Genomic DNA, 27,557 nt, shown 5'->3' on the forward strand with positions numbered 1-27,557 from the left:
ATATTTTTTAATTTTTTATTATATTTAATTAAAATTTTAAAATTTTATTTTAAATTGAATGATAGAGTCAAAATAATGGTGGTATACTTTAAAATTTAATTTTTAATTTTTTTATTATTATATATATAATTAAAAATATAAAAATTCATACATTTTAATTATTTTTAATATAAAATGTTGAATTCGTCGTTGTTTGAATCTTATAATTAATTGATTAATTATTATTAATCAGAATAATATTTATCATTTTATATCATAAATTGATTATGTTCATTATACCATTAACTTTTCTTTTATCATAATTCTCAAATTTTGAAATTAAAGATTCTTTCTATAATTCTAGAAACATGGGCTGCTTTTGAAGTCCAACTAATGCTATACTTATAACCTTAATTTGTCTTCTTTATTAATTAATTTATTTATTTGGGGTGCCTTCCTATTATTGAATTTTCCCATACTTATAAGTCGCAAAAAAATTGCTAAATCAAATTAATATAACTAAAAAAAAGAAAACACGAATAATTAAATGATAATAATCGGATGTTGAACGGTTATGATCGACAGGATGTCACGCGGCTACGTGTGAAGATCGCCACGTGGGGTCGGTGTCCATGAATCCGATCAATGAGAGCCACGTGTAAGATTCGTAACGATGTTTGCTTGCCTATGCTCCACACGGATATTATTTACGTAAAAACGCCAAAATCACCTCAGCCAACACGCCGCGAGTTACTTGAGTTGGGTGGTGGGCCCTGTGTCATTCATTGAAACGGTTGCGTGGAAGAAAACAATTGGATATCTTCGTACCACGTAGGACCCATCAGAACTGGGATTTTTAAAAGAATCCAACGGCAAGTTCCCAAGTTTTCAACGATGTTTGCTTGCTTACAAGTTACAGGGCTTTTTGCACTAAAACCAAAACACTCCCCCCCCCTCCCCCCAACTTGCCATGGCCGGTAACCATCACCTCTTTGTTCTTATTCGCCTCTAAGTTTTCTCTTCATTTCTTCTCCTTCTTTTGTTCTAAACAACCCCATTTTTTTTTTTAAATTTTTAAAGAGTTTTGCCCTTTGTTTTTCACTGTTTCTAGAACAGGGAAAGACGGGAGCTTTGGTTTTTTTCAAAGCCAAGAACCAAGGTAAGTAAAAGAAGAAAAAAACCAGTTCTTTATTTGATTTTTGTTTTCACTTGGGGTCTTTGACTTTATAGTTGGCAGTGAAATGTAACTACCCAAATATTTTCTTTGATTCATTGAATGAAGATAAAGATTCAAAACATGAAACAAAGTCTCAAAGTTACAGCGCTCATCCGGTGGTTTACTTTTTGTGTTTTTATTGTTTTTTTAAGACATTTATGATTTGTGGTAATAATTATTGATATGAAACTGTGGATATTATAATGATGAGTGGGGAGACAAGAGGGTTTACTTATTTTAGATTAAATATGTACTGAATTTCAGTTGCAAGATAAAATGTTAAGAATAGGGTGATATCAAGGAAATCAAGCTCTCAGGTTTCCCACATGCATACATAACTCATCAGTCTTCTGAATTATCTTATCTTTTTATATTGCTTTCAGAGATTCTTTATGCTTAGGATGTAGTTTTTGATCTGTCTGTATGGTGACTAATTGAAGTTTTGATTGAAAAGAAATCAAAACTATCAAAAAGAAGGGGGGAAAACTTCATTCTTCGTTTTGGGAGTTTGCATTAAAGGAAGCAAAGGAGCAGGAAACTACGGGAATGGAGCAAAGCTTTGGCTTCGGGAAAAAGAAGATGACAAAGCAGATGACAGGTAAAAGGGATGATACACCGCTGCACTCAGCTGTGAGAGCAGGAGATTTTGAATTGGTTTTGGAAATAATTAGTGGTGGTGAGGATGGAGAGTTGAGGGATTTGTTGTCTAAGCAGAATCAATCAGGTGAAACTGCCCTATATGTTGCTGCTGAGTGTGGTTATGCCGATTTAGTGAAGGAAATGATTAAGTACTGTGATATTGATTTGGCGGGTGCTCAAGCAAGGAATGGCTATGATGCTTTTCATATTGCTGCCAAGCAAGGGGACTTGGGTGAGTTTCTAAGTTTGCTTTTCGCACAATGATCATGTTGGATAAGAAATTAAGAACCATGATGAAAGTCTAACCCTGCAATTTCTTAAGCAAATATTGTATAAAATTATTGCTGTTTTTATTTATTAAGGACTTGCAAGATTTGTAGTCAACTTTGTACTTTTGTGGAAGTCATCTGATTTGTTTAAAGTTTCCATGTTTTATCCCAATCCCGAATTTTTAGTCAAACTACCTTCAATTCCTCATAGCATGTTTGTATTTTCCTATAGATTATTCTAACCCTTGTTGAGTAACAGATTGTCATTGGGGATAAGGTTTTTTTCTAAATCTTTTTTGTCTATTGTCTCAGGGGTATTGAAGATTCTCATGGAGGCCAACCTTGATCTTTCAATGACTTCTGATTCTTTAAACACCACTGCATTGCATACTGCTGCATCACAAGGCCACACTGAAGTGGTGAATTTCCTCTTGGAAAACGGCAGCAACATGGCCACAATAGCAAGGAGAAATGGGAAAACTGCCTTGCATTCGGCAGCAAAGAATGGGCATCTAGAGATAGTAAAGGCCCTTTTGTCTAAAGAACCTGGAATTGCAATGAGAATTGACAAGAAGGGCCAGACAGCTCTACACATGGCGGTTAAAGGAAAGAACGTTGAAGTGGTAGATGAGCTGATAAAGTCGGATCCTTCTTTAATAAACATGGTTGATACTAAGGGCAACACTGCTTTGCATATAGGAACTCAAAAGGGTCGGATTCAGGTAGTTAAGGTTTTATTACTTATAATTGTTAGTTCTCCTTTTTAGAATGTGTCTTCTTTTTTTTTTGGCCAACTTAACTTATTATAGGGTGAATTTATATGGCTTTGCATTCTGTCAGATATTGAGAATCATCTTAGCTAATACTGCAAGTAGTGAACAGGTTTTCATTCTGGACGCTTTAGAATAGGCTCCAAACTTTAGTTCCTTATATGATGGTTTTCATCTTAACTAACCAAATTTGCTGATAGAATATTAATTTCTCATATAAAGTTTGCAAAGTCTGTGACCCTGTCTGATCACTATTGCAATCTTTCAGATTGTTCAAATGCTGCTAAACCACAGTGGAGTTAACAAACTAGTCATCAACAAGTTTGGGGAAACGGCTCTTGACACTGCAGAGAAAAATAAGCGATCTGATATTGCAGGCATCTTAGGAGAGCATGGAGTTCAATCTGCCAAATTCATCAAGTCACAACCTACAAATTCAGCTCGAGAACTAAAACAAACTGTAAGTGATATAAAGAATGGGGTTCATCACCAGCTTGAGCATACACGCCAAACAAGAAAACGCGTGCAAGGCATAGCGAAGCGGCTTAACAAAATGCATGTTGAAGGTCTCAATAATGCAATCAACTCCACCACAGTGGTGGCAGTTCTCATTGCCACTATTGCATTTGCTGCCATTTTCAATGTCCCAGGCCAATATGCTGACAGTCCAGAAGATAAAGCACCGGGAGTATCTCCTGGACAAGCAAGAACCGCTTCAAAACCACCGTTTATGATTTTTATTGTGTTTGACTCCATAGCCCTCTTCATATCATTGGCTGTTGTGGTAGTGCAAACCTCAGTTGTAGTTATACAGAGAAATGCGAAGGAGCAGATGATGGCAGTTATTAATAAGCTCATGTGGTTGGCTTGTGTGCTGATATCAGTTGCATTTCTTGCCCTCTCGTATATTGTAGTTGGAGAAGATGAGAGGTGGTTAGCTAATCTTATTACTGGTATAGGGACTGTTATCATGGTATCAACATTGGGGACATTGTGTTATTGGTTGATTGTGAACCGTATTGAGGCTTCAAAAATTCGGAGCATTCGGAGGTCGTCAATTAATAGTAGATCTAGGTCATTATCAATGTCATATATGTCTGACATGGATATTCTGCATGATGAGCAAAAGAAACTCTATGTAGTTTGAGCTTTGATGCTCCTTATATCCATCTCCCCACCCACCTACCCACCTCTTTACCTCATGTACATATATCTGACTAACTGTAGCAGAATGTCAGCTTAGTGCTCCTCATTGAATCAAAAGACCCATGTTATACAGATTGTAAAACAGTAGATTTCCCTTTTACAGTTCAATGGATCGAGGAAACTAATTAGTCAATGATTTAGCTTCATTGCCGGGATTATCTCTCAATCATTGTTACATTCCTAAGACGTCTGATTGTTTTTATGTCCACACTTCCCAACAGACAATCACTCTAACCTCAAACAATAATCCAACAACAGATCACTATTACTTCACACTTGAGTGCATAAATTTAACATCTTTTAGATGAGAATATAATAATAGGCCTATTTTTGTTTTCTTGGTGAGGTATATAGTAATTGTGAGTACATATCCTTTTATATGATGAAATATCTTGTTTTTTCCTCGCCAAATGTACAAGATTCCCAGAGTAATAGTATTCCTTTTCCTAACGAAGGCCCTTTTTCTTCTTCTTGCAAAACAACAAAAGAAGAGCATTGAAGTAATTCTCCTACATAGTTTCCTTTTGAGTCATGGAAGAATGCATAGATGACCATCTTCTGCCTTTTTAAGTTTTACCGTATTCATTGAAAATAAAAATCTTCTGCCACTATTTCACTGCTAGTCTCTTCACCGCAACCTTCATATGATTCAGTTTTCATTTGGCTAATGCTTCATTTTAACCATGTCCAATATTGGGATGACCGGTCAATAGTTTGTATGACTTGGTGTATGACATGTTCTTTGTGTTGACTATTTCATAAGATGAAACTCATTCTTTTGATTTTTCCTTGATGTGAATAAGGCATGTCTCACTGTTCCCTAGTCTAAAATTTCCAGTAATGGCTTAACCTTTCTGTCATTTGGTTGGTATCTGTTCTGATAGTGTTCTCTATGTTTTGCTATCAATTGTCCGCCTAGTAGTTTAAACTCTTAGGCAAGGACTAAGTCATAAAAAAAATGGGAATTTCGAGAACTCAAGCTGAAAACTGGAAATTTAAAGAACTTAGGATACCATATTGAAAAGACATATAGCTTACCCTATCTTAAATCTTTAAGGATGGAAAGATGTAAAGTTTGATATTTCCTGTTAATGTTGAATACTACTATGGGTTCAATCAAGCTAAGGCAGCAGGACTTAACCATAATGGTGACAGACTCTATCTGCTAGTAGGACACTTGCTTTCTAGAACATCTTTTCGTGTCCCTCCCATTTGAATTCTTGGTATCTCATATCTGGCTTTTTCCAGTGGCAAAGTTAACAGCATTGTTACAAAGTCCATGAGTTTCCTGCTGATGGAAATTCCAATTTCTGATCTGTATCCAGAAGGCTGTCAGCATATTTTGCTGGTGTTATGTTATGCTTGTATTTTTTGGGTGAGTTTTAACTAGTCTTTTTTCTCTTCAATCAATGCTAAATGCAATGAACCTTTTCTTATGATTTTTCATTCGTTCTTTTCTTGTTGATAATCAGGACAGTAGCAAAGAGGGTGTTCAAGGAGATCGACCAATTGAGAAAAAGGTGCCCAAATGAATCAGACAACATGCACATGGACCTACTAATGCAGTTGCATATTTGGTTCCTAATTTTTCCAAATAATAGCTTAAAATATTTTGAAGTGCTAAAGCAGAGATTTTCTTTCTTTTAGCTTTTCTTTTCCCCTTTTTGGCACATAACTGGAGTTTACTTAATGTTTAACTATGAGGCTTTGACATGCTGCTAGTTATCATAATGATAATCTAAGGTCATCAAGGCTTCATTTCCGGTCACGAAAAGAGAAAGAGATTATTACAGTTTAATTTGAAATGAGTTCGAGGGAAGATTTGCTTATTTTATACATGGCAACATTATGCTGAAGGTGCATGGTGCTTCGGAACAAAGTGTAAGAAGATGACAAGTTGCTTACAGAATTTTTGTAATTTAAAAAATGTTCTTCAGGAAATAATATTGATGCCTTGAATCTATCCTGACATTTTTCACATGCTTCACTTGCTGACTGGTCCCATCAAATTCCACATATGGTCCATCCTTTTGTTTTTGGTAATTCAAACCTCCATCCCTATATAGGTCTGTATTTTGGACATGAAATTGCTTTTCTTGATTGCTTAGGTCTGTAGATCATGAAAAATTGGATTCTCACTTGAATGTACCTTCTTTAATGAAGTAAAGGAAGATTCAAAAGGCAATAAAAACCTTTTGATGTCATCTCACTTCTTTACCACAATAAGCAAGAAGCAGAGGCAACTCTTTGAAGAGTTCACTACTGAACCTTATAGGGTAGACTATGAGAATGCATTAGTAAGGTATCTGATCTGTTCCATCCCCTAACACTACATTTTGAGCGAAGGAAGGACAAGTTTATTAATCTTACGTTATGTTATCTGCATTTCAATATTGAAAGCTAACCATTAGATGGAACAATTTTTCATCCTTCTGCTTTTCCTTTCCCCCATGCCAAACCTAGCTAGCCCCATAGTTACTTACAGCAGTTATACATGAAGCATATAATTTTGGAGTCCAAATTTTAGTCTTTATGCATAGATAGTTCAAGTTTCAATTGAAATTTAAGATCCTTTTTTACAAGCTTACAAGTGTGAGTACCTTGCACTAAAATTCTTTCACCAAATGGACAAACCAGATCAAACAGGTGGGGAAAAAGACTTGCTTTTTTATACTTGTCTGTACTCCTGGTGCTCAACATCTGTCAATTAGCTGCAATGCAATTTCCTTGTTTTCCTTCCAATCTTGTCAAAAATCTAGCAGGCATGTTTTGTTAAGTCTCATGATTAGTCAAAATCATGAGAAAATAACAATAAGATGAGTGAAAGTTTTTGTTTTGTTTGTGACAGCTAAAATTCTGTTCATTTCATTTTCAGTTTGGGGTTAACAATGACAGTACACATTTTCTATCCTCAGAGGCAGAAAGAGGACATCTTGTGATCAAAATCATTGTAATGACCGTTTCGTAAATAGTAATCTAATGAAATAATCCAAATTTATTGGTATAGATTAGTCTTAATATGCAGTAAATTATGCTGCCCGGCATGGGGATGATCATGCTTGTCCTGGACAAAGCATCTGTTTGCTCCTCTAACCAAGGTCTTTAGCTATCAAAATATAATCTATAACCCAATTTTTTAATCTAGGATTGCAGGGTCTCTCTCCCTCATGCAGGCACCCAGCTCCTCACTCACAGGGTAAAGGGACATGTTTAACCCATATAAAGAAAGGGCACTTATTGTTGTTGGCTTGTTTAGATTAGGTGAAAATACAAAGATTTTTCAGAACTTACTTTTGGTCAATGATCAGACTGTTTCCTAATGATTTTAATATTGAAGTTGAGAAATTAAAGTCATCTTTTATTCATTGAAATGATTCAAATGAAAGTGCAGTTTCTCTTTACAAAAGAGAAAAAGATAAAAAAAGATGGCAGTCCTCATTTTCTGGACATATACAGATCTCCCCGGTTCCTGACAGTTGAAACCTGGGGTAGTGGTAGTGGATAAAGCCTGGAAGGCTGAGAAACAGTAATAGAGAATCTAATTCAGGGAAAAAGCCTCAGGTAAAAGAAAAAACTTTTGTAAAAAAACACCACGTTTTTAACAGAATCTACAGATTTAAAGTTCTGGTGATTTTACCGAAAAGCTTCTTTTTCACTTGAGGGGGAACTGATAATTGTTTTTCCAGCTGATTTATTCATTGTTAACTGCAGAAATTGACTATTAAACTTATCATCAATAGAGTAAAACTAAGGTTAATTAGTAAGGATCATTGTCCAATGTGAAAAGATGCTCTTAAGGCTTACTGGCAAGTCGTTGTAGAAGAGCATGTCTGGTCCCAGTCCAAGGAGAAAAAAAGGAAAAGGAAAGTAAAGGAAATGGTGGAAAAGAAAAATCAAGCAACCAGATACTGGATTCAACTAATTCTAATCATGCAATATCTTGAGCAAGTACAAAAAGGAAGCTATGAAGTGGGGCTGGACTATTGATTTTGAATGATAAACTTCCATGGAAGAATCTCTAGTCATTTTTTCCTTCTATTATTTGAACAATAATGGGCTTCAATATGTTCTTCCATAGACAAGTATTACAGGAACATTCACAAGTTTGGTCTTGTCAAGCAGTGCTGGGAAATCATGCAAAGTATCTGAATATCACACTGCATTAAAATGCCACTTACTTTGAAGAATGTAACAGGAACTTAATACCATCTCAATCAACTTCAATTGTCTTTCTGCTTCTTATGGTGGATTTTCAGTCCTTTCCAAAGTATTTTCATATTCATATGCTGCAAAGTCCTGGTCTTTCTTGGTCCCCACTAACTGCAATCTTTGAAACAGAAAGTGAACAAACCCCAAGTTCACTTGCAGTCTTTCTTGAACTAGGTGGCTGCTGAGACTGCTTGCAGTGAGCAATTGCTCCCTCAATTGAACTTTCAATCTCTGAATTGGCGCTGTTGCTCCTTTTCAGCAACTGTAAATCACAGAATCCGCTTGAACTGAATGAAAAAGATGAAGAAGAAGAAGAAGAACCAGATGAAGATGTTGATGTAGATGAAGACTTTATTGCAGAATGCCGTTGAATAGCCCCTGAAAAAGACCTCCTATGGCTATTTGCAGCCTCCTCAGCAAACTCTTTGTCGATGCTTTTCATGATAATACTTGATATTTTGAATCTGTCATTGTCAATCTTTCCAAATGGGTTCTTCTTTGCCATTTTCGTGTACTTGTTCAAACGATCTTTGCTCTTTGAAACATTTTCTGCTTCTGCATTGCATGCTGCTTTGGCACAAGACTCATCTGAACAGGCAGACTTACTAAACAAGGACTTAAGATACACCCGCGATGCCTTGAGCTTTTGGCTTATTGAGGACTGCTTGAGCTTTCTAGACCAAGACTTCTTCGAATCATTGCCAATGAAGCCATTCAGTTCAGTTGACCATTCAAAGAAATAGTCGTCCGGGTTTAGTTCACTACTCACCCTGCAGGATTCCGACGGGGAGATGCTGCAGGATTCCAATGGGGTACTTGTATTAGTTGAGAGAGTAGCAGAGCCTGTTATGAAAGAAACAGCAGAATTTTCTTCAAAGGGTGCCTCAGTTTTGGTCTCAAATGTACTGTTAGAACTTTGTAGTAGTTTCTGAACCATTTGCAAGCGAGGAGGGAGGTGGAGGGGAAGGAGCTTTCCCTTGTAGAAGAGCTCATCAGCAGGGGAAGTCGAGGTTTCTCCATCTCGAGAAACTGAACACATTTGGAACTCAAACTCTCTGCTTTGTGGCGGAGAGCTTATAGAGTAACACAAGAAGTTGGAGGATGAGCTTACCTCCATATCAATATAGTCTTCATCTGCATGGTTACATGAAGCTTGGCTTGTGGCCATCTTGTGAACTGTCAACAAACTCTCTCTCTCTTTCTCTCTCTCTCTCGGAGATGCTCAGCTTATGGGAAGGTGAGCTTGGTGAGGAAAGAGAGGGCAGGGGCATCCTTTAAAGTGAGGATGGAGCCAAGTTAGAAAAATAAAATCATAAGGAAAGGAGTTGTCAGGTCTTTTCCATTTTTCACTCTCTCTTTTTCTCCTTTGTAGTAATATCTCGAATGGTTCCAAACAATAAAATGCAGAAAACAGTGTGGATTTTTTCCCCCTCAGCTGAACAGCCTCTGACTGACCCATGTATGTAGTATTTTGCATTTTGCATTGTTATCCCTTCTGCATACACTAGCATTGGGTTGAAGTCTGTTACTATTATTATTATTATTTTACTATTCCACCATTAACCTCATGCCCTTTTACCTCCTAAATTCTGCATTTCGTCTTCTTATACCAATCTTCCAGTTTGAAAGAAAAGAATGCAAAGAATCTTCTCATTGTATTTATTATTATTCCTTTTTCTCTTTTCAATTTTGCTTGCATCCATAGCCAATGAACTTCTGACACATACAGCTAGTTAAGCTTAAGGGGGTGGGCTTACAACCATCTGATCAAATCCCTATAATGCAAGGACTGTGTAGATTGTAGGAAAAAGTGGATAACAATCTTGGTGCACCCCATGTTTTTAAGGCACTTGGGTGTTGCCATGTTTATATACTTTGAACTTGAAGATGTGGTGCAAAAGGTAAGAATCTTCCACCACCAGATAGAAGGTGACAGTGCCTTTGTTTTTATTGGAAGTTTCAATGTAAGAAGCACACACAAATCTGTTCAACTGTGTTTAAGAAAATGAAAGTAGAAGAAGAAAAGATCAAAAGGGATCAGATGGAATCTTATTTGAAATTATGATATGCATGATGGTGTATCCACTTGGGAATCCTCAAGGATTTTTATGCATCTGCCAGTTTGCCCTTAATTTAACCGTATCCCCTTCCCTTACCACACCATAATCTTCACACTCTCAATCTGCAAAGTTGTGCTCTTCAACCTAGTTGGTAAGTAAAGTAAGTATGTTTTCCTCTCTAGTTTATTTGATGTTGGTTCCATCCTGAACCCTTCAAGTGTTTAAGATAGAAACAGAATTATCCCCAGAATACAAAACAAAATGCTAATCAAGTTATAACATTTGTACATACAACAGACTTGTTTTCTGCACATCCACAAACTTCTCTGCAGGCAAGATTTTGAATTTCAAAAGTCCAGTCCCTTTTTCAAAACCTGGTTTTTTGCACTTTCAGGTTTACAATTCAATAAAAAAAATTAGACCGTAAGAGATAGAGAGAGAGATGGGTACTATTATAATGCAAGTTTGCAATCTTTAAGCTAAATTGTTGTCTCCAAGAACTGCTATGTGTGCTATGTCAGCCTATTGCTATGGGGACAATGTATGTGTGCCAACCATTTGACTAGGTCAAAGCATGGGGAGAAAATTTTTTACCTTTTTTCCTCTCTTGATTCTTCCATTTTTAGAAGCTTTCACTGCAGCTGTTTGACCTCACTAACAACAAGAATAAGCTCCACTCACCCGGAAAAAAAAAAAGAAAGAATAAGCTCCAATGTTGTGGTGGTGGGACGAGGTTTGTCCAAGGCTCGAGGGCTTTTGGCTTGTCTCCTGTTGTGCTAATTGTTTACTTTGGTCAAAATCCTCCAACTTTGATCCAAAACCAGCCGCAATATTCAATGAGAACACAGCATTGGATTTGTAGTTTTGTACACTATAGCTGTTGAAGTCCTGAAAAGTAGAAATTACAGCGGAAATGAGAACAAGTAATGCTAAGTCATAATGAGGGCAATCTCAAGTTCAGTTTAGTAGTAAAAGAATTTGACAGGCAAACTTAACTGTAACTGGGGGTAAAAAATTTTGGGTTTCATTTTATTTTTTATTTATTTATGTTTGAGGGGTTAAAGTAATGAAGATTCAAAAGAAGGAATCAAATAGGAAGCCAATCACTGCTCCGGAATAAGGCAAGCTGGTTTTTGCAGCAACACATGAAGCAGGTGATCACGTGATGCTGGTCTGAGGAACCAAAAGCCTTGGTTCATGTACAGGTGGAGAGGTGGTCACCAAGTTCAAAGGGGGATCTCTCACCTTTCATTGCGGCTTCAGGCTTTTTTAAACTCTAAAATGGCTGCATCATTTGCCTTTCTGAGCCACTGTCAAAAAGACTCAAAGTTGCAATTACACCTCAGAGGTGATACCTAAAAGTTCAAAGCCAAGGCCCAATGGGTCAATGGGAGTCACTTTCAGAGAACTCCCCTTTACAAGTGGATTTATCATTTATGGTGCTGACCTTTAAAGTTGTTTTGTTTTGGGTCTTTTAGAACACTCTTTAGTACTCATTGATTTGAATGCATTATGTACAGGAATCCTGGAAAGATTGGTGGTACTACAGTTGTCAAATTATTGCAATCTTTTATTGAGTTCTCAGAGCCGACGAATTCATCTAATGTAACATCATTAATGACCCTTATGCTGTAGCTTTCCTCAGGTCAGTGTTACTGCAATCAACCCCTTTTGGCAGAAGTGTGCCATTGTACCTCTTGCTTTTGCATATTTTGCTGGTAAAAATTTCAGGGAACCATCCCCTTCTTTATTTCTTTTTGGATAATTTTTGTTGATAATTTTGTTTCAGGTCTGAGTGATCAGCCATGTTACCGTTTCATGCTTCACATTGTCCTCCCCTGCATGAAAACAAGTTCCACTGATGAGTGAGTTACTGTTTTTGCAGGAAGATGAGTAAATTACTTGTCATCAAACAGAGAAAGAATTCCTGATTACTGAATGACGAGAACCATAGAGCCTGAAGAAAAATAAAGAATATCTTGGTATAAAGAATTACACACAAGCTACATTTGTTCTGAGTTATCTATACAATTTCAGTATAAAAAAATTGGAGAATTTACACCATAACATTGGACATACAATGAACTTTCAATCCTCTAGTTGCAGCTGTTGCCAGAGTAACTAGATATCTTACACAATTACTTCGATCAGTGGAGCCAAAAGATAGCTTCATCTCTTTCCATAGGCACATTCATGCATGATGACAACATATGCCAGATAAATTAGGCAATATTTGGTTGGTTTGGTTAGTTGCTGGGTTTTAGATCCTTTTCAAATGCATCATACTCCCACTCAACAATCTCCTCTGTCTCGTACTCTGAACTTTCTCCGTCGTCATTTTCGAATTCAAATTTCAGTTTCTTCTGTTCTGCCCTCCTTGAGGAAGACCTTAATCGCGACCATGGACTTCTCTGTGACTTTGCACTGGATGGTGACTGTGATTTTTGACTTGGAGTTTCAACTTCAAAAGTTGGTCTCTCAATGGATTCAAATTCTCCCTTAATGCTTTCAAGATTATCAAATAGCTCTTTGACCCTTTGATTGTTTTTCCTGGATCAGGACCATGAACCATTAATGGCTGTGTTATGTTTCCTCATACAGAAAGAGAAAGAGAAACAAGATAGAATTGTATACCTCTGTATGCCTTCATTTGGAGAATAAAACTGTGTTTTCATTGAATCCACTACACTTAAGGTATTTGAAATCTGCACAAAAAGGGAATCATGTCGTTTCTAAACATGATAATGTGGTGCATATTGCATTACTGCTAGTAAATAAGTACAAACAATAGAAAGAATTTTTTGTTCCTAGCAATATAATGCTGTTAGGGCCCTAAGCACAATAGATGAGTTAAAAGAAAAAGGCTTACTGTAATATCATAGGAACTCAGAAAAGTAGCATATGACTCTAAATGAAAATAAACCACATTCAGATGTTATCTTGATATATGAAAATTCATAGATACCTTGGATTCAAGGTTCAGATATTCTTCTTCAACATTTTTTCTTTGGTTAAGACCTTTTTGAGATTCATCCTTAGCTGCTCTTCCTGACCTGATTTAGTAAAACAATTAAGAAGCTTGACTTAATCATGCACTGAAAGTTTCAAAGAAACAAAGCATTATACCTGTCACTTGAGCTCAAGTTCTCTACCAGTTGTCTAATACGTGAGATGGAAGGCTCCAGTTGTTCCTTAATAAAGGATAGATACCGAAGTATTAATAAGAAAACAGGAATGTTTCACCAGAGTCATGAATGGCAAGTGGACATATTATCATTAAGTTTGAAGAGCTTTCTGGATAAAGATATTAGAGCAATACCTTGTAAGCAGATAGAAGGTGAATGACCAGATTCACAAAATATTCTCCATATCTCTCTAGTTCACCACTAGCAAATATAAATGGAAATAGAAAATCAAACTCAAAGTAATCGTTTCGAGTTAGATAGAATAACTTAGGTGTAAAAACTATTAATTGCATAAGTAATGTGATATTGCAACCATTTCTTGTTTTCAGAAGGATGTGTAGTCAATAAAACTATAGGAGGGCTGACATCAATTCATCAGCTGGTCTAAAGGAAATTGATGCACGTACTTGACCTGCTTCTCCTTTTGTTCATTGTAGGTGGTTTGGAGAACCCATGTATCTTCCAGAAAGTTAATCCATGCATTAACGACATCTGCTTCTACTCTACATGAAGCAAGCGATTTTGAAATTTCCTCTTCCTATGACCAAAAGAAATAGAAGGAACGAAAAATGAAGACATTAAACTAGGGGTTCAGAATAGGTGGCAAACTGGTCTTGCAAATTATATATATGAATAGATAGATCATTATAAAAGCATATGATCTAATTAGTACCATGGTGATAGTTTAAGCAATTATACCCTTGATTTCAGGAGTAACAGAATCTGATTACTGGCTTCATCAAAATGCTCTCGCTCTTCCTTGGCGTTGCGAAGGCGTGCTCGAGCAGCAGTAAGTGATGCATTGACCTGAACCAGATTCACATCCATAAACTGTAACCCCACTCTAGAAGATATGGAGGAAAACCCCAGGACTAATGTAGCAATAGCAATTATATATAGCATTAAGGTATTGGAAGTAATAGAACTGGCAATTCATCTTTGACACACATCACCACAAATGTATATGCACAAAAGAAGGGTGGAACTGAATGTTAACTGAGCAATGCCTAATGATATACCATTCAGAAAAGAGAAGTTGCCCAAGAAAAGAGAAGAGAAGAGAGAGTAGTAGGGAGTGTTAAAGAAAAACCTTCTTTAATTCAGCTTCAAGTTCATCTTTTTGCTTCTCAAGCTCCTGAATCCCTTCTTCTAGTTCCTGGGAAATACCATGTCAAATATCTTTCATATTCCTTGAGAAAAGAAAAAAGAAAAATTTACTTTAATGTACAAATGTCACATAAGAAACCAGTTAAGAAAGTATTACTTAATCCATAGATATGAATTATAAATTTTAAGTCCCAATGGAGTCCTCGTTACTTTATGTTATGATGATAAGTCAATTGATAAATAGAATGGAAGCATAGACAGTACATTGAGTGTCATTCATACTCTGTATAACAGAAACAGTTTCACAGAAATATAAATGGAAAACAAAAGTTTTCAAAGGAACTCATACTTTATAGATTAACGCCTCCTAGATGGTCACGACAAAGAGGAGATGGAGGAAGAACTAAGGAGGGATCAAGGCCTTCTATACATTTCAGAAAGAGATCAATCTAAGTGAATAATGGTTATGTTCTTCATTTAATATTCTCATAAGACAAGGACAGAGCTTCCCTTGAGGAATAGTACCTTCTCATGTTGGCTGACTTCATTGGCTTTAGCAACACGAAAGCTGAGAGCTTCTTCTTTCTGAAACCTGATTGAATTACAGAGGGAAAAGAACATTAAAAAGAGAGAATTTGTACCTATAAATGCTAAAGCAAACAACAGAAATGTCCATTAAAAAAACAAACCGCAAGAGGCCATTAAAACACAATGTATATAGACAGAAGGAACTCTCCTTGCCTTATTTGACAAGAAATGTTATATATGCTGTTGAATTAATAATGATCATCTAACCAACATATCTGGTTAACACTAGCAAATTTCCCAGCTTCATATTAGTTTTAGTTCTTTCACTGATTAACTTTCAAAGATTAAAATTCATGTAATGCAATCTAGGTAAATAAGAAACTGTCTATAAGTACCCGACTCCTGAGCATTTTCTTAGCCCTAAAATGTCAGTGCATATAGTTTTAAAAAGAGAAAAGGACAACACAACAATCTAAAACATTTCAAATGGGAAAATAGGGAAGTAATGATCCCTTTAAAACCTGTGCTCTACAATGCGCTTTTCAGCCTTTGAGGTTGAGTTAACGAGAGATTCTGATAAAACTTTTAATTTGTCGACCTACAACAAAAATGGACCATATTATAATAGCATAATTAACAGTTATAGTAAGCAGACGGCCAGGAGAACCATTGCTATTTGCATAAACTATACAAAATCTAATTGATTGTAAGGAAAAAAAGAAGAAACACTCGTTGGTAAACTACAAAACACTATCACAGTAGGACATGACATCGTACTAGTTTCTCATTTTTTTTGTTCAATAACTAATCTACAATTGATCATTGAACAAATTTTGGTTTCCAAACAGATCTTTCCAAGATGTGATGGTAAAAAAGACACTTTCATTAGGGCAACAGAGTAGAGCGGGTACATTAGCAGAACGAACAAAGAACTGCAGGGTAACATAAAATCACCTTGCTTACAACAGGTTAGCATGAACTCTCTTCCTAAAAACACCTTAGCACCTTGCCCATATTTTTAAAAGATAACTGCTGGTGGTTAGCCTCAAATGTTGTTTAACACATTGCAGTGAACCAACTGCCATAGAAAATAAACAAGAGATGCATGCTTTTGAGGTGGAAGAGAAGCACCTTTTCAGCATGAAGTTTTGGAGAATCCCCGTTGCTTAAAGATTTTTTCTGTAATAAGAGTGCCTCCAATCTGGAATATAGCCTCACTTGTCCAAGAGCTTCTTTAAGAAACTACAGGGAAGATCAAAACATTCAGTTTTATTCACCTTCGGAACAGTGAAATATACAAAATTGGCTCAATCAATAGAGCTGAGAATGTAATGATATTTAGGAAATGAAAAGTAAAAAAAAAGAATGAGATTGTGCATAACAAAGTGAAAAGCAAGGATAAAGCACTTTTTCACTCTATTTTGCAAATGAATATTAGGATATCACTGCAAGAGGATAGGAGCAATAGTTATTTATAGGTGAGAAAACTTCAGTTTTAACCACAAAAAAAAAAAAAATGAATGAATTGACCAACTCAATTTGGTGCAAACAGGCTGGTTAATTCGGCTTTTCAGTTTTAATTGGAAATGGTTATGATTTGTTCAGGTTGTTTGCTCAGTTTAGTTAAACAACATTCCAAACCAGAATTGTGCACAAGTATGCATGAATATTTATACCTCTATCATTGCAGCAGTTTGTTTTTCAGATGATTCTTCATGACCTTCATTTGAAGGGTTCTGGAATGCCTTCATTTCTCCAAGTTTTTTCTTCAGACTGCAGGCCTCAGCATCTATTCTGATAGCAGGCACAGAAAGAAGTGGAAGGAAAGATTACAGGTCAGTCTATTTTGTGACAATTATACATGCCTACAAGTGTTTATAATTGCTTAAACATTTAACAAATGGTAATGAATCCATATTAAACAATCAAAAGTGATATTTCTAGAAGATCAAAGTTCAAATATGGCCAAGATTTCTAAATCTAATTAACAGCATTTCCTTCAAAAATTTGTATCCCAAGGAACATTACAGTTATATCTTGACCTCCATGAGTAATATATCTAGCTTCCAAGAAGGCCAGGATTAATCCCCTTGAGATGCAAGATACCGCATAGGCCCATACCCACACCAATGCAGGTACCATAGGTCTATGACAAGCCTATGTAATACAGATCAAGGATGTTAAGGGAAAAGATTTGGAAGCAGAATCATTGAAAACACCAATATAAGCACTGCACATGGTAGTTGGTTTGAAACAATAATTGCAAAATACAGAGAGAAGTGTAGAAATTTGAAAGTTGTGAATCGTAAATTAATGTCAAAATATGCAGCAATAAAAAAGATATTATCATTAACCACCTCGCAAGATCAGCACTTATCTTGAGCCCTGCAATTGCAGCTTGAGCATATTGGAGTAATTCTTCTCGTTTTACCTGAGAAATAAGAGGGAAAGAATGAGAGGAAGAGGTCATATTTATGCTATACATTAAGGTAAAATGAGTACAATGTACTTACCAGCACTTCCTCCTGATAGTTTGAGAATGCCATTGCTAAATTCTTTATGCTGCTCATTACTGCCTCATGAACTTCCTTTCCTTCTGCAAGGCAGATCCTGTATATGACCAAACAAAGAAGTTTACTTGAAATTCGTGTAATATATTTAAGAGATTAATTTAGGCCAGTATGGCCAAATATCAGACATTAAAAGTTACTAAAAGAGTGAGAAAAATCACCTAAATATCTCCAAAAATAGTGAAACCTCTTCCTCATTTGGTGCTTCAAGAATCTGAGTCATACAAAAGAGTACCCTGCGGTTAAACTCAATTGATCAGCAAATACAAAGCCCAAATATGCATTGCACACAAAGTTACACAAAAATGCAGAGAAAATTTCAGTATCATAATGCTGCAGCTCTCTAGTGGCCAGTAGCAGTGAAAAAAACCTCTAAAATCAAGTACAAAACTTGTTTTTCTTGTTGGTTCTTAAAAAATATGATATACCCTAACTGCTACATGAATCAGTAAATTAGTCTGTTGGCGTCCAGGTTGATACAGCAGGATATAGATATCTAGATTACACATATCCAGCTGAAAAAGGCCTAACCTAATGATATAACATGATTCAAATTACTCAGAATGATCATTAGATTAAATAAGGTATATGTTCATAACAGATGATGATCCTTAATCTTAGTGATGAAGAATCAAGCTATGGCTCATGAGAGCATCCATCAAATGCTCTCCCACGAGCATGAAAACCCAATGAAGCAACAGAAGGAACCTAAACTATGACATCATTAGACTTTAAACTCAACATAAGTAAATTTCAAGGGTCAGCTATCCACAATACTTTCTCAAATGCTTTAGTTTTAAGATTATTTCCTTCATGAATGCAAGCATTGCCAAGCAAAATATTGTTAACATTATGAATGCAAGCACAATCATTACTCCAAATTTTTATGATTACCATAAATTCACTGCTAATTCTTTCTATTAACTATAAATATGACATGATCATTTCCAACGCAAACAAAAGAACATTGGCATCAATCAGGCATCTACCATAGACAACGTCATGCCTTCAAGAGCTTGACTGTAAAGAAAAACCTCTCGAAAATTCATTGGTTCGCCGATTTGAGGATCAAAGTAATAGACCTGTGATGATCAATAGTCAGATTTCAAACATTAAGAAATTTTGAAACAAACTTTCTTTAAGATAAGATAAAATGATAAAAGAAATACAAAAGATCACCGACCAAAATTGGCTTTTTAGGAGAATCCTTGAACTCCTCGAAAGAAAACTGATCATCAGCGTTTTCGTCGTTATCATTACTCTTTGTAGTGTCGCTGTTGTTATTGTTTTTAGTATTTTTATCGTCAGTAATATCTTTATTGTTTTGGTCATTAGATAATCTCTCGATTTCTTTAAGGGCGACGAGCCATCTTCTTAAAAGCTGAACTCTTTCAACTCCTCTACATGACACCGAAACTTCTTCGAGTCTCTTCACGGTTAGCCGAAAGTTCTGCATATTCCTCGCCGCCTGAATAACTCAAAAATATTAAAAAAAAAAAAAAAGCCGCCGAAAGAAGAGAAAACGCCGTTGTTTGGAACTGAAAAGGAGAAAAAAAATATGTGAATTACAATGCGGTACTGGATCATCTTGGCACCTCCCGCGACGGCGGACCCAGCATGTTGCACAACGGAATCGGCGTAGCTCCTTACGGTGCGTGTCAGGTTGTTGTTGCCGCCTACTTCCACCGCTCTGTTCACCGCCGTTCTTATCCATGACATTTCTCCGTACCTCAAAAGACGACGAATTTCCGACAAAAATAAATGAGGAAACACGACCAAGGCGTTTGAATATCGTCGTAAAAAAATTGTCACTTCTGCATGTTAGGAAAAGCGACGAAAGGAAGAGAAAAAGTCAAAAGAAAATAAAAAAAATAGATAAATAACTTCGGACATTGACGAGTCCCATGCCTTTTGTTTCGCTTTTTCCCTTTCTGTTCAATGACCAACATTCTTTTTCTAAATTTCAGAAAATAAAAAAAAAAATTTGCTATTGATGTCCATGACCAGCAAATATGGTATTGCTGTTATTTTAACTTTAAGAGAGAAAAAGAAATTACTAAAAATTCGTTACTAAAACTAATTTGCTTTAATCTCAATAACTTATATTTAATATGTTGTGGGTATATAAATTACACATACTAATAATAAATCAAATATTATCATCTCATTAATAAATTAATTAAAAATTTTAAAGAATAAATATTTATAATTTTTAAAATATTTCTTTTAAAAGATTTTTAAATTTTTATTTTTATATATTTATGAAATAATATTTTTTGATTAAATGATAATTATTTGCCTCTGCTTTACCTATAAGATGAAAATCTTATTCATCATCAAAAACAATTTCTCAATATTAAAAAATAAGGGAAATTTCCAAGACCAATACCATATAATGTGGTAATAATTATTTTTTTTTTTTGCTTGTAATTAAGTTTGAATCTTATTTTATGAGTTTCTCTTTATCCAAATATGGATATCTAAACAATTTTTGGATTTTCTTCGCCAGCTTCTCTTGATGAGTATTTTCATTTAAATTAATATATAAAGGGTTTAATTACACTTTATAAAATCATAAACTAAATCAACAAACAAGTGTTTTGATCTCTAGTGGTACATACAGCTATGGGAAGAAATGACTTCAGATTTTATTCACTAAGACTATCTATCTAAATACAAGATGAGTCCTCACAGACCATTTGAAGGTCAACAATGAATACAAATGAGTGAGTGACAGTGGAAGCAAAGGTTAAAAACTTGAAATATGTCAGAAAAATCTGTTCTCTGTGGGGGACTTCATGCTACTGATCATCTCATTGGAAGAATTAAACTGAATTCTGTAAGCCACCAACTATGTCACTCAATATCTGGCAATGGCACTTTCCAAAAATTCCAGGAGTTAAAATCTTCCTGCAAAGATATCGGAATATTCAGGGATATCATTCAAGGCTCCATAAGAAATCAGGGACAGTTGCAGAGAATTTTTCTGTTCTTCTTGTTGCATTATATTTAAAGAGGCGAGAAATATAGTCCTTACCTGCTCAACCAACGAGGTTGGGGGGAACATGTCGTTGACAAGAGTATGCAACGAAGTGTATGACCTCACATCAATACGACTAATAGCCACCTCACCCTGCCAGTTTGAATCAGATTGTTAGAAAGTTCATATGGTAATGCCAGGACATGTTCGATTCCTTTCCTTCACTTTTTTTCTCATAAGAAGGACATCGAAAGTATGTACCTTTGGGTTAATAATAAATATCTTGCCCTTTGGGATACCAATTTTTCTATAACTGAGCTCATCTGTGTCTCTATTCCCAAAGCCCGCATAAAAGGGATTGTAATCAGAAGGGAAAAGTTTTTTGATATCCTGCAATGCGCATAAAAGAAAGAAATCAAAGGTGAAAAGATTGATCCTGTTGCAGTAATTATTTCAATCTACATTGAGAAAGGTTTAGTATTTCAGAATTTACCTCTAAACATGCTATTTTGAATTCATGAGGTGCTCTTCTTATCACTGCCATCAATAAGGTGGAAATTGTAGAATAAATCAGACGTTAACTTGTAAATTATTACAAAGAAGGAAGAAAAAGAAGAAAAGGGAGGGATTGGGGAGGAGAGATAATGCATGTAACTAGACGATACAGCCTAAAGATTCTGATATAAATAGAAGGTCAAAACAACAAAGATAGCCACTTTTATCACTTAGAGGTTCTCTGATCGGACGTAATCAGCATTTTTCCCCTCAAGTTGCTGAAACCATAAAATTGTGATGCGAACTTAAAAAACAAGCTAGATTACAAAAAATGTCCCAAAAAAAGCAAGTTCTTACCTTCACGGTACAATGAGGGAAACAAACCGTCAGGAGAAATAACAACAGGTCCATTGGGTAAAGCTTTTCCATCCTGCAAAAACAAAGCAATCAGTGAAAAATTGATTACAAACTCATAATTTCAAAGTCAAACCATTTTAAGAAGGAAGATGATTTCAAAATGTTAACTTGTTTCTTTAGTTGTTACTTTTCATATAGCCTTTTAGGAAAACTTGTATTTTCTAATACAAATAATACTTTTGAAGAATTAAAAATTAAAAAAATTAACTCATAGAATTTTCTAATATTGAAATATTCAGTTAAGAACACCAAACCTAGCTATTACACTACCTGTTTCAGGTTGAGTAAAAAACTTCTGGTTAGATATGCCTGAACAATTGCACGTGCACTGAGAAACAGCAGCTGATATCCATTCTCCTGTTGTGAACATAAACTTAAGTATTTGACATGAGATACCCAAGGAAATCATTTTACTAACATGCATGTCAACATAGGTTAGCTAATGGAATAAATACAAGAAACACACTGGCTGTCATAAGAAATAAATAAATAACCACACTCAATTAAAATTAATCATTTAAACTAAAATCCAAAGTGACCGGATACTGGAACCTGATATTCCCTAGAAACAATATTGTGTTTGTGCATGCATATGCACATGTTAGTGAGAGGCGTCAACAGACAGAGATGCAACTTCTGAAAAGGATTTTGCTACTACATGGTATCTAAGGAGTGCAAAAATACATATAAAAAAAAATGGTTAAGAAGCGCAACAGCAATGGGATAATGTTCACATCATCATGATACTAATGTTATTCCATAAGCTTGCTGTCTAAAACATGATGAAGGTATATATCATCACTTACATCAGTGGAAACTTTTATAAACCAAAATGTAAGACAACTTTTGTTTTCAGTTGTAAACCTAAAAAAGGGAGGGAGCATACTGGAGCCAGTTCCTGGATCTAATTTTGCATGACAGTCCAAAACAGAACAAAGGCTCAATTAAGGCAAGTTGAACAATGAAACAAATTGAGGAAAAGCAAACCTTGATAGCAGAGAAAAGTCTAGCTACACCAGATTGTGTCCAATCCCTTCCAACTAAAGGCATAAACTGGCCTAAAACGTCTGACCTGAAAGAAATACGTCAAAATTATTGAAAGACACATCTTGTATTAAAACTATACATGATTGAAACATATTTCAAAAGAAAGATTTAACCACAAACCAATTCAGGTATGGCAGCTTCTAGAAATGCTAATTGTTGCTTTAATACTAAAAATCATAATGGAAGATCTGATTTCAACTTCAAATATAAGCATATGGTTTATTTTTCTCCTTTTCTTTAATAGTCTAGTTTAATTTATTAGTTCATAGCTCCAGTATCATACTCATACCATAATGATGTCTAGTAAGGAAATTCTCTACCATTTCTAGAATAAATATCATGCTAAGAATCACAGGTAAGTTTATACAGGTCTGTAAATGGGTAAAACCTAGAACATTTAAAATAATGCGGAGAGGTAACGTCAGGAGATAAAAGAATCTTTACTTGGTAATAGTTCCATCAACATCTGAGATTACTATCTTTGCATTCCACTTCCACAAGTAAAGATGAGCATCAACCTGTTAAAGATACATAGGTTTTAGAGGCTAAAATTTGAGCATACAACAAACCTTGCAAACATACCAGAAGAATTGAGTAGTAGAGAATTGAAACCTGTTGTGTTCCCAGAACCCTGGTGCAGAAACTGAAAGTGATCATATTTTGACCATCTTTCAGATTCAAGGATGCTATCTGCGCATTAGTGGGAACATTTGTCCTAATAAATTGCTTGTTGGGAGATTCAATCCTTCCACTGGATGTTGGAGTTGAATCTGATAGTGAATTTTGTAGACCAGATTCAGTATCAACAAATACCTCCTCACTAGATGAATTGCTGTTGGTGTGCTCAAGGGTTTTGACCCTTCTAAACGGTATAGACCAGAGCCTCCATCTGCGGCCAGAGGATGTGGAAGTGACTATAGAATCATCATCCTTCGGGTTTGATGACTCATCTTGTTCAACAGGGATTGCATCTTGTGGCTCAAGAGGTAACTCTAAACCAAATGCAGCCATTCCGAGAACAACAGGAGCAGCTTTTTCCCATGGCAAGTACTGCTGTCCAAATCGGATGATTAGGTTTCCATTCTTAATAATTGACATTGCAGAATTTTTATATTCGTCTGCTGGTATGCGGTGTGCTTCAAAGACTTCTGCTGCAGCCTCCAATCCCATACCCGCATATAGTTCATTTCCACAGAGTGAGATCTCAAATCCTGAAAATATAAGGTGAATGACAGAAACTAAGTATTCCATGAGAATCAAAGCAAGAGTAGGAGAGTAAAACAATTAAAGGAGGCAAAGGTCCTAAATTCCTTACCCAGGCTAGCATTACTTTCAATCTCTTTACTAAAAGCTGCTTCAGTTTCCACAATTCCACTTTTGCTGCTCTTATCCTCAGGTGCAGGACTTTGCGGACTTCCATTTATCCCTTCAGTTGCTGCTGATGTACCAAACTGTTCATCTTTCCATTCTGGGTCAGTACCAATGGAATCAACAGACACACCGTTAGAACCCATATAATCTGTGTCCAACACTTTCATTTCAACTGGTTCACCCTCAACCGGTAAATCAGGAGATCCATTATTGCTGGAAGAATTGGGACTATAAGAGGGAGACAACACATCTTCATTTCTGGAGTCACCAACAGCTCCATTTTCAGTTTCATCAATGTCTGGAGAGCTAGAAAAAGGTTTATCTTGTGAAAGCTGAGTTTCTAATGGGCTATCTATTTCTTCAGAATCGGTATTCTCACCATGTCTACATAATTCAGATAGTTCCAAGCAGCTCTTAAAAACATCCTCCTTCTTATTATGCACAGATGCATCTTCAACGTCACTTTGCCGGTCCAATTCACTTTCACGGTTAGAAAGGTTTAGAGTTTCTTCAGTTTGACAGGCATGTTCCCCACCTTCTTCACAAACTTCTGGCTGGTGTCTCAAAGCAATAGAATCACTGTTCACGCTGCAAACATCGTCAGAGGAACCCTTAGCTGCTGATGAATTAAGCTTACTAATATAGTCAGCAGTCCACACATTATCTCCTGATCTAAACTCCTCACTACCCTCACAAAAGTCAGGTCCTTCACCTGGTCCTAGATGGAACTGAGGTGTGCTTAGTTGCACATTTTCAGGACTCTGTTCTGATGCTGAGACAGGGGCGGTCAGCATATGGCCGTCCACACTGACCAAGATCACTTCAGAATCTAAAACTTGTGCTTCACCAAAATGCTCACCATCTAAACCCTCATATCGGCCGGACCCAAATTCTGACAAATTAACTGAACCCTCTAGAGAGGACTGCTCATCTTGAAATTCATAGAACCTAGTGTCAGATTCTGCCCTTTCAAGCCGTTTTGGACATGTGGCTTCACATTCATCCCTCAACTGAGCCACCCCAGAATCTGAGACACTATGTTCAATTCTACAAAATTCAGAAATATGTTTATTACCGTCATCCTGAATCACTTCACCATCAGAATCTTTCAAATCTCCATTTGTCTCACTGCCTTTACCCGAATCAACCTCCCTTACAAAATAAGCTTCCCCAGAGTTATCAAGATACATATGGAAATCTGCTTCAACGCCATTAACAGTTATGCGGACCACCTTCTCAGCCCCTTTTAAAACACCCTGAAACTTCCCAAACCGAACATACCAAGGCGTGCTTTGGAAAGTCCCATCTTGTTGCTGAACAACAATCACATCAACAGCCCCACCAAAAGGATGGAAAGGGGTAGCAACAGAATATACACCTTGCGAAATTAAACTCCCAACTTTGCCAACCACATTCATTTGTCAAAACTAAACCTTTATCAGATTAACAAAATTCAAGGAAAAACATCTAAACCTTTTTTCCAGATTCTTTATTTCCTATCGAAAAAGAATCCAACAAATCAATGTAAATACCAAAATCTTTCGTTCTTCTCACCAGTATTGGTTCTTTACCTTCTGGTATCTGCAGTCAAGTCAAAAGTCAACCAAGAAACTATTAAACCCTAAAATGTTTCCTTTTGATCAGCAAGAAAATAAAATGAAAAAAAGAAAAAGAAAAGAAAGAAGACAAGCCCAGGAATCTATCAGCTGCCACTTTCATACCAAATCTTGAAATCCCAGTTTCACGAATATTATATAAACCCAATATAAAGATTAGAATGTTAAAATACATTTCTTATAAAAAGAAGAAAAACTTAACCTCTAGAAACATCAGAAACTCGAATTGCTTTTCCTCCAATTTTCTCAACAACCAAACAGAAAATAAACGTTGATTGTACAATTAAAGCAATCAAACAAGATTGATAAGAGACAGAAAGACAGCAATGCATTTCAATAATGAGAGTTGCAGATGAAAGAATCAAACTCTTGAATTCAAACTTTTAACATAAAAAATGATAAATATTAGTCTAAGTCAATACACTTACAGATTTAAAAAATTGGGACAAAAAATTTTTCCCGCAAAAGGGCCAATCCGCGCAGCTCAAAATCGAGACAATTTTTTCTTTAATTTTTTTCCTTTTGAATTTCCAACGTTGTTCTCTGTTTCTCTACTATGATTGATGAATGGAACAATCCGGCGTCGTTATGATTCTCTGAAAGCTTCGGATTTTTTTTTCAATTTTCCCTTCTTTTAATTATTTTCGAAGGAAAAACGAAAAAGAGGAGGGCGGGGGAAAATGCTTGTGAGGAAAAGTCAGCCAATCGCCATGGCTAATAAGCAATAAATAGGTAATCCTGAAATGGAATGGCTTAATTGGTCCTGTGTTTTGGACGGAACTACGCGATGAAGAGGAAGAGGCAACGTGTAAATTTATCGTAAATCTAAGGGTGTTTCGGGAATTTAAATTTTTTGTCCTGGTTTGAATGACGGAACCAGAATGACGGAACCAGACCGTCGTTACCTCGAACACCCTCCATCTTGAAGTGAACAAAATTTTAATTAATGAAACTGCAAAATAAAATATCTAAAATACCCTTTTATTTCATTATTTTTCTTTTTTTTTTGGAAGGTGAGAATTTTAAATTCAAATTTCTCTTCTCTAAATTATCACAAATTTATTACATAAAGTACTTAAGAGTACTAACATAAAATAGCATGGCTTATCTTCTTTTTTTTTGATAACTGCACTTCAACTAAAATCTGAAATCATTAATTGAATTATCTTAATGCAAGAATGTACAATAAATCTTTTGAATGTAATTGGCAGGTAAGAAAAATCAAAAGACTTGGTTTGTTTCCTAGGAAAGAGCCGGCCAAGAAACATAATTACATATTTAATCTTATAAATCATAACTACATGTTTAAATAAAACTTTAAATATTTCTGAAATTGGGAACCCCTCGAGCATGGCTTATGGCACAGCACTACTCCTACATGAACACGTACACACAATATGAGCTGAAAGAGCTGGCCTCAACTCACATTTTATCCCTTTCTTTTCCAGGCCTTCTGATAGATCTTCTGAGCAATAGACTGAAAACTGCTCCAAAACTTCAGCAATCTTGAGTATATATTTGACACCACGAATTCCTTTTAATAATTTAAGCATACAATTGGCAATATGAACTTGTTGGTTATAAGTCCACCAACTAGAAACATCAAGCTCTGCACGAACTATTGAAGATAGGTCATAAGGCACAAATTGAACTTGCGAAGAACTTGTTTAGTGTTAGGAATGAGTATTTCTCTTTGAACTGTATTCAAGAAATTAAGACGATCTTTTTGTTTCTCTTTCCATGCATCGAAATCAAAACTAACAATGGTAAAAAAAGTGCATAAGTATTGTCATCTTGTAGATAATGCAGAAGTTCTTACTATATATTTTGTCGATAAAAAAGATTGAATATGATGAAAAAATTCATTAGGTAATTAACTATTAATATCTTCAT

At 35.7% G+C, this 27,557-nt stretch overlaps 4 protein-coding genes and 1 long non-coding RNA gene across 7 annotated transcripts; 2 read left to right on the plus strand and 3 right to left on the minus strand.

The window, feature by feature from the left end:
• The first annotated feature begins 934 nt into the window (after positions 1-934).
• LOC18597838 (ankyrin repeat-containing protein At5g02620-like) lies at positions 935-4,225 on the plus strand. 2 transcript variants are annotated; one of them, XM_018121893.2, is made up of 4 exons: positions 935-1,138; positions 1,579-2,066; positions 2,416-2,825; positions 3,142-4,225. In XM_018121893.2, the coding sequence occupies exons 2-4, from the start codon at positions 1,742-1,744 to the stop codon at positions 4,018-4,020; spliced, it is 1,614 nt and encodes a 537-aa protein (XP_017977382.2). In that variant the 5' UTR covers positions 935-1,138; positions 1,579-1,741; the 3' UTR covers positions 4,021-4,225. The 2 variants fall into 2 exon arrangements, with proteins under 2 accessions (XP_017977382.2, XP_017977383.2); XM_018121894.2 differs by having other exon boundaries at positions 1,650-2,066.
• A 3,747-nt stretch (positions 4,226-7,972) lies between these two features.
• Positions 7,973-9,525, minus strand: LOC18597839 (putative membrane-associated kinase regulator 3). Its single transcript, XM_007027076.3, has one exon. It carries the CDS (start codon positions 9,454-9,456, stop codon positions 8,359-8,361), a length of 1,098 nt encoding a protein of 365 aa, XP_007027138.2. The 5' UTR covers positions 9,457-9,525; the 3' UTR covers positions 7,973-8,358.
• Positions 9,526-10,314: 789 nt separating this feature from the next.
• Positions 10,315-12,367, plus strand: LOC148762344 (uncharacterized). Its single transcript, XR_016026369.1, has 3 exons — positions 10,315-10,508; positions 11,488-11,993; positions 12,234-12,367. It is a non-coding gene; the product is annotated as an uncharacterized LOC148762344 (long non-coding RNA).
• Positions 12,368-12,591: 224 nt separating this feature from the next.
• LOC18597840 (centrosomal protein of 135 kDa-like protein) lies at positions 12,592-19,457 on the minus strand. 2 transcript variants are annotated; one of them, XM_088806598.1, is made up of 19 exons: positions 19,308-19,457; positions 19,074-19,206; positions 18,922-19,010; positions 18,728-18,820; positions 17,900-17,952; positions 17,682-17,778; positions 17,526-17,599; positions 16,845-16,962; positions 16,300-16,410; positions 15,690-15,766; positions 15,166-15,232; positions 14,624-14,689; positions 14,233-14,340; positions 13,941-14,071; positions 13,668-13,734; positions 13,463-13,539; positions 13,314-13,392; positions 12,983-13,053; positions 12,592-12,898 (listed from the first exon to the last, which is right to left on the minus strand). In XM_088806598.1, the coding sequence occupies exons 1-19, from the start codon at positions 19,455-19,457 to the stop codon at positions 12,595-12,597; spliced, it is 1,965 nt and encodes a 654-aa protein (XP_088662724.1). In that variant the 3' UTR covers positions 12,592-12,594. The 2 variants fall into 2 exon arrangements, with proteins under 2 accessions (XP_088662724.1, XP_017976336.2); XM_018120847.2 differs by having other exon boundaries at positions 13,314-13,401; positions 13,475-13,539; positions 18,922-19,206.
• A 907-nt stretch (positions 19,458-20,364) lies between these two features.
• On the minus strand, positions 20,365-26,566 carry PAH1 (Lipin family protein). The gene is made up of 11 exons (XM_018122181.2): positions 26,093-26,566; positions 23,993-25,629; positions 23,290-23,888; positions 23,122-23,195; positions 22,618-22,702; positions 21,901-21,987; positions 21,571-21,643; positions 21,212-21,255; positions 20,980-21,108; positions 20,776-20,871; positions 20,365-20,648 (listed from the first exon to the last, which is right to left on the minus strand). The coding sequence occupies exons 2-11, from the start codon at positions 25,464-25,466 to the stop codon at positions 20,595-20,597; spliced, it is 2,715 nt and encodes a 904-aa protein (XP_017977670.2). The 5' UTR covers positions 25,467-25,629; positions 26,093-26,566; the 3' UTR covers positions 20,365-20,594.
• Between the last annotated feature and the right edge of the window lie 991 nt (positions 26,567-27,557).

The sequence above is a fragment of the Theobroma cacao genome, chromosome 5 (genome assembly GCF_053813885.1).
Source record: "Theobroma cacao isolate CCN51 chromosome 5, ASM5381388v1, whole genome shotgun sequence".
In the NCBI taxonomy this organism is placed as follows: domain Eukaryota; kingdom Viridiplantae; phylum Streptophyta; class Magnoliopsida; order Malvales; family Malvaceae; genus Theobroma; species Theobroma cacao.

Bases quoted from the DNA above. Each gene is read 5' to 3' on its own strand.
- LOC18597838 (XM_018121893.2), top strand. From the start codon at position 1,742: ATGGAGCAAAGCTTTGGCTTCGGGAAAAAGAAGATGACAAAGCAGATG. The intron at 2,067-2,415 runs GTGAGTTTCTAA...CTATTGTCTCAG, and splicing joins TGCCAAGCAAGGGGACTTGG to GGGTATTGAAGATTCTCATG. The intron at 2,826-3,141 runs GTAGTTAAGGTT...GCAATCTTTCAG, and splicing joins CTCAAAAGGGTCGGATTCAG to ATTGTTCAAATGCTGCTAAA.
- LOC18597839 (XM_007027076.3), bottom strand. From the start codon at position 9,456: ATGGCCACAAGCCAAGCTTCATGTAACCATGCAGATGAAGACTATATT.
- LOC18597840 (XM_018120847.2), bottom strand. From the start codon at position 19,457: ATGTCATGGATAAGAACGGCGGTGAACAGAGCGGTGGAAGTAGGCGGC. The intron at 16,963-17,525 runs GTGGTTAATGAT...GCCTGCTATCAG, and splicing joins ATAAGTGCTGATCTTGCGAG to AATAGATGCTGAGGCCTGCA. The intron at 15,767-16,299 runs GTGCTTCTCTTC...TTTTTGTTGTAG, and splicing joins CAAAACTTCATGCTGAAAAG to GTCGACAAATTAAAAGTTTT.
- PAH1 (XM_018122181.2), bottom strand. From the start codon at position 25,466: ATGAATGTGGTTGGCAAAGTTGGGAGTTTAATTTCGCAAGGTGTATAT. The intron at 21,256-21,570 runs GTAAGAACTTGC...TATTGATGGCAG, and splicing joins TCCCTCATTGTACCGTGAAG to TGATAAGAAGAGCACCTCAT. The intron at 20,872-20,979 runs GTACATACTTTC...TCAAACTGGCAG, and splicing joins TATTTATTATTAACCCAAAG to GGTGAGGTGGCTATTAGTCG.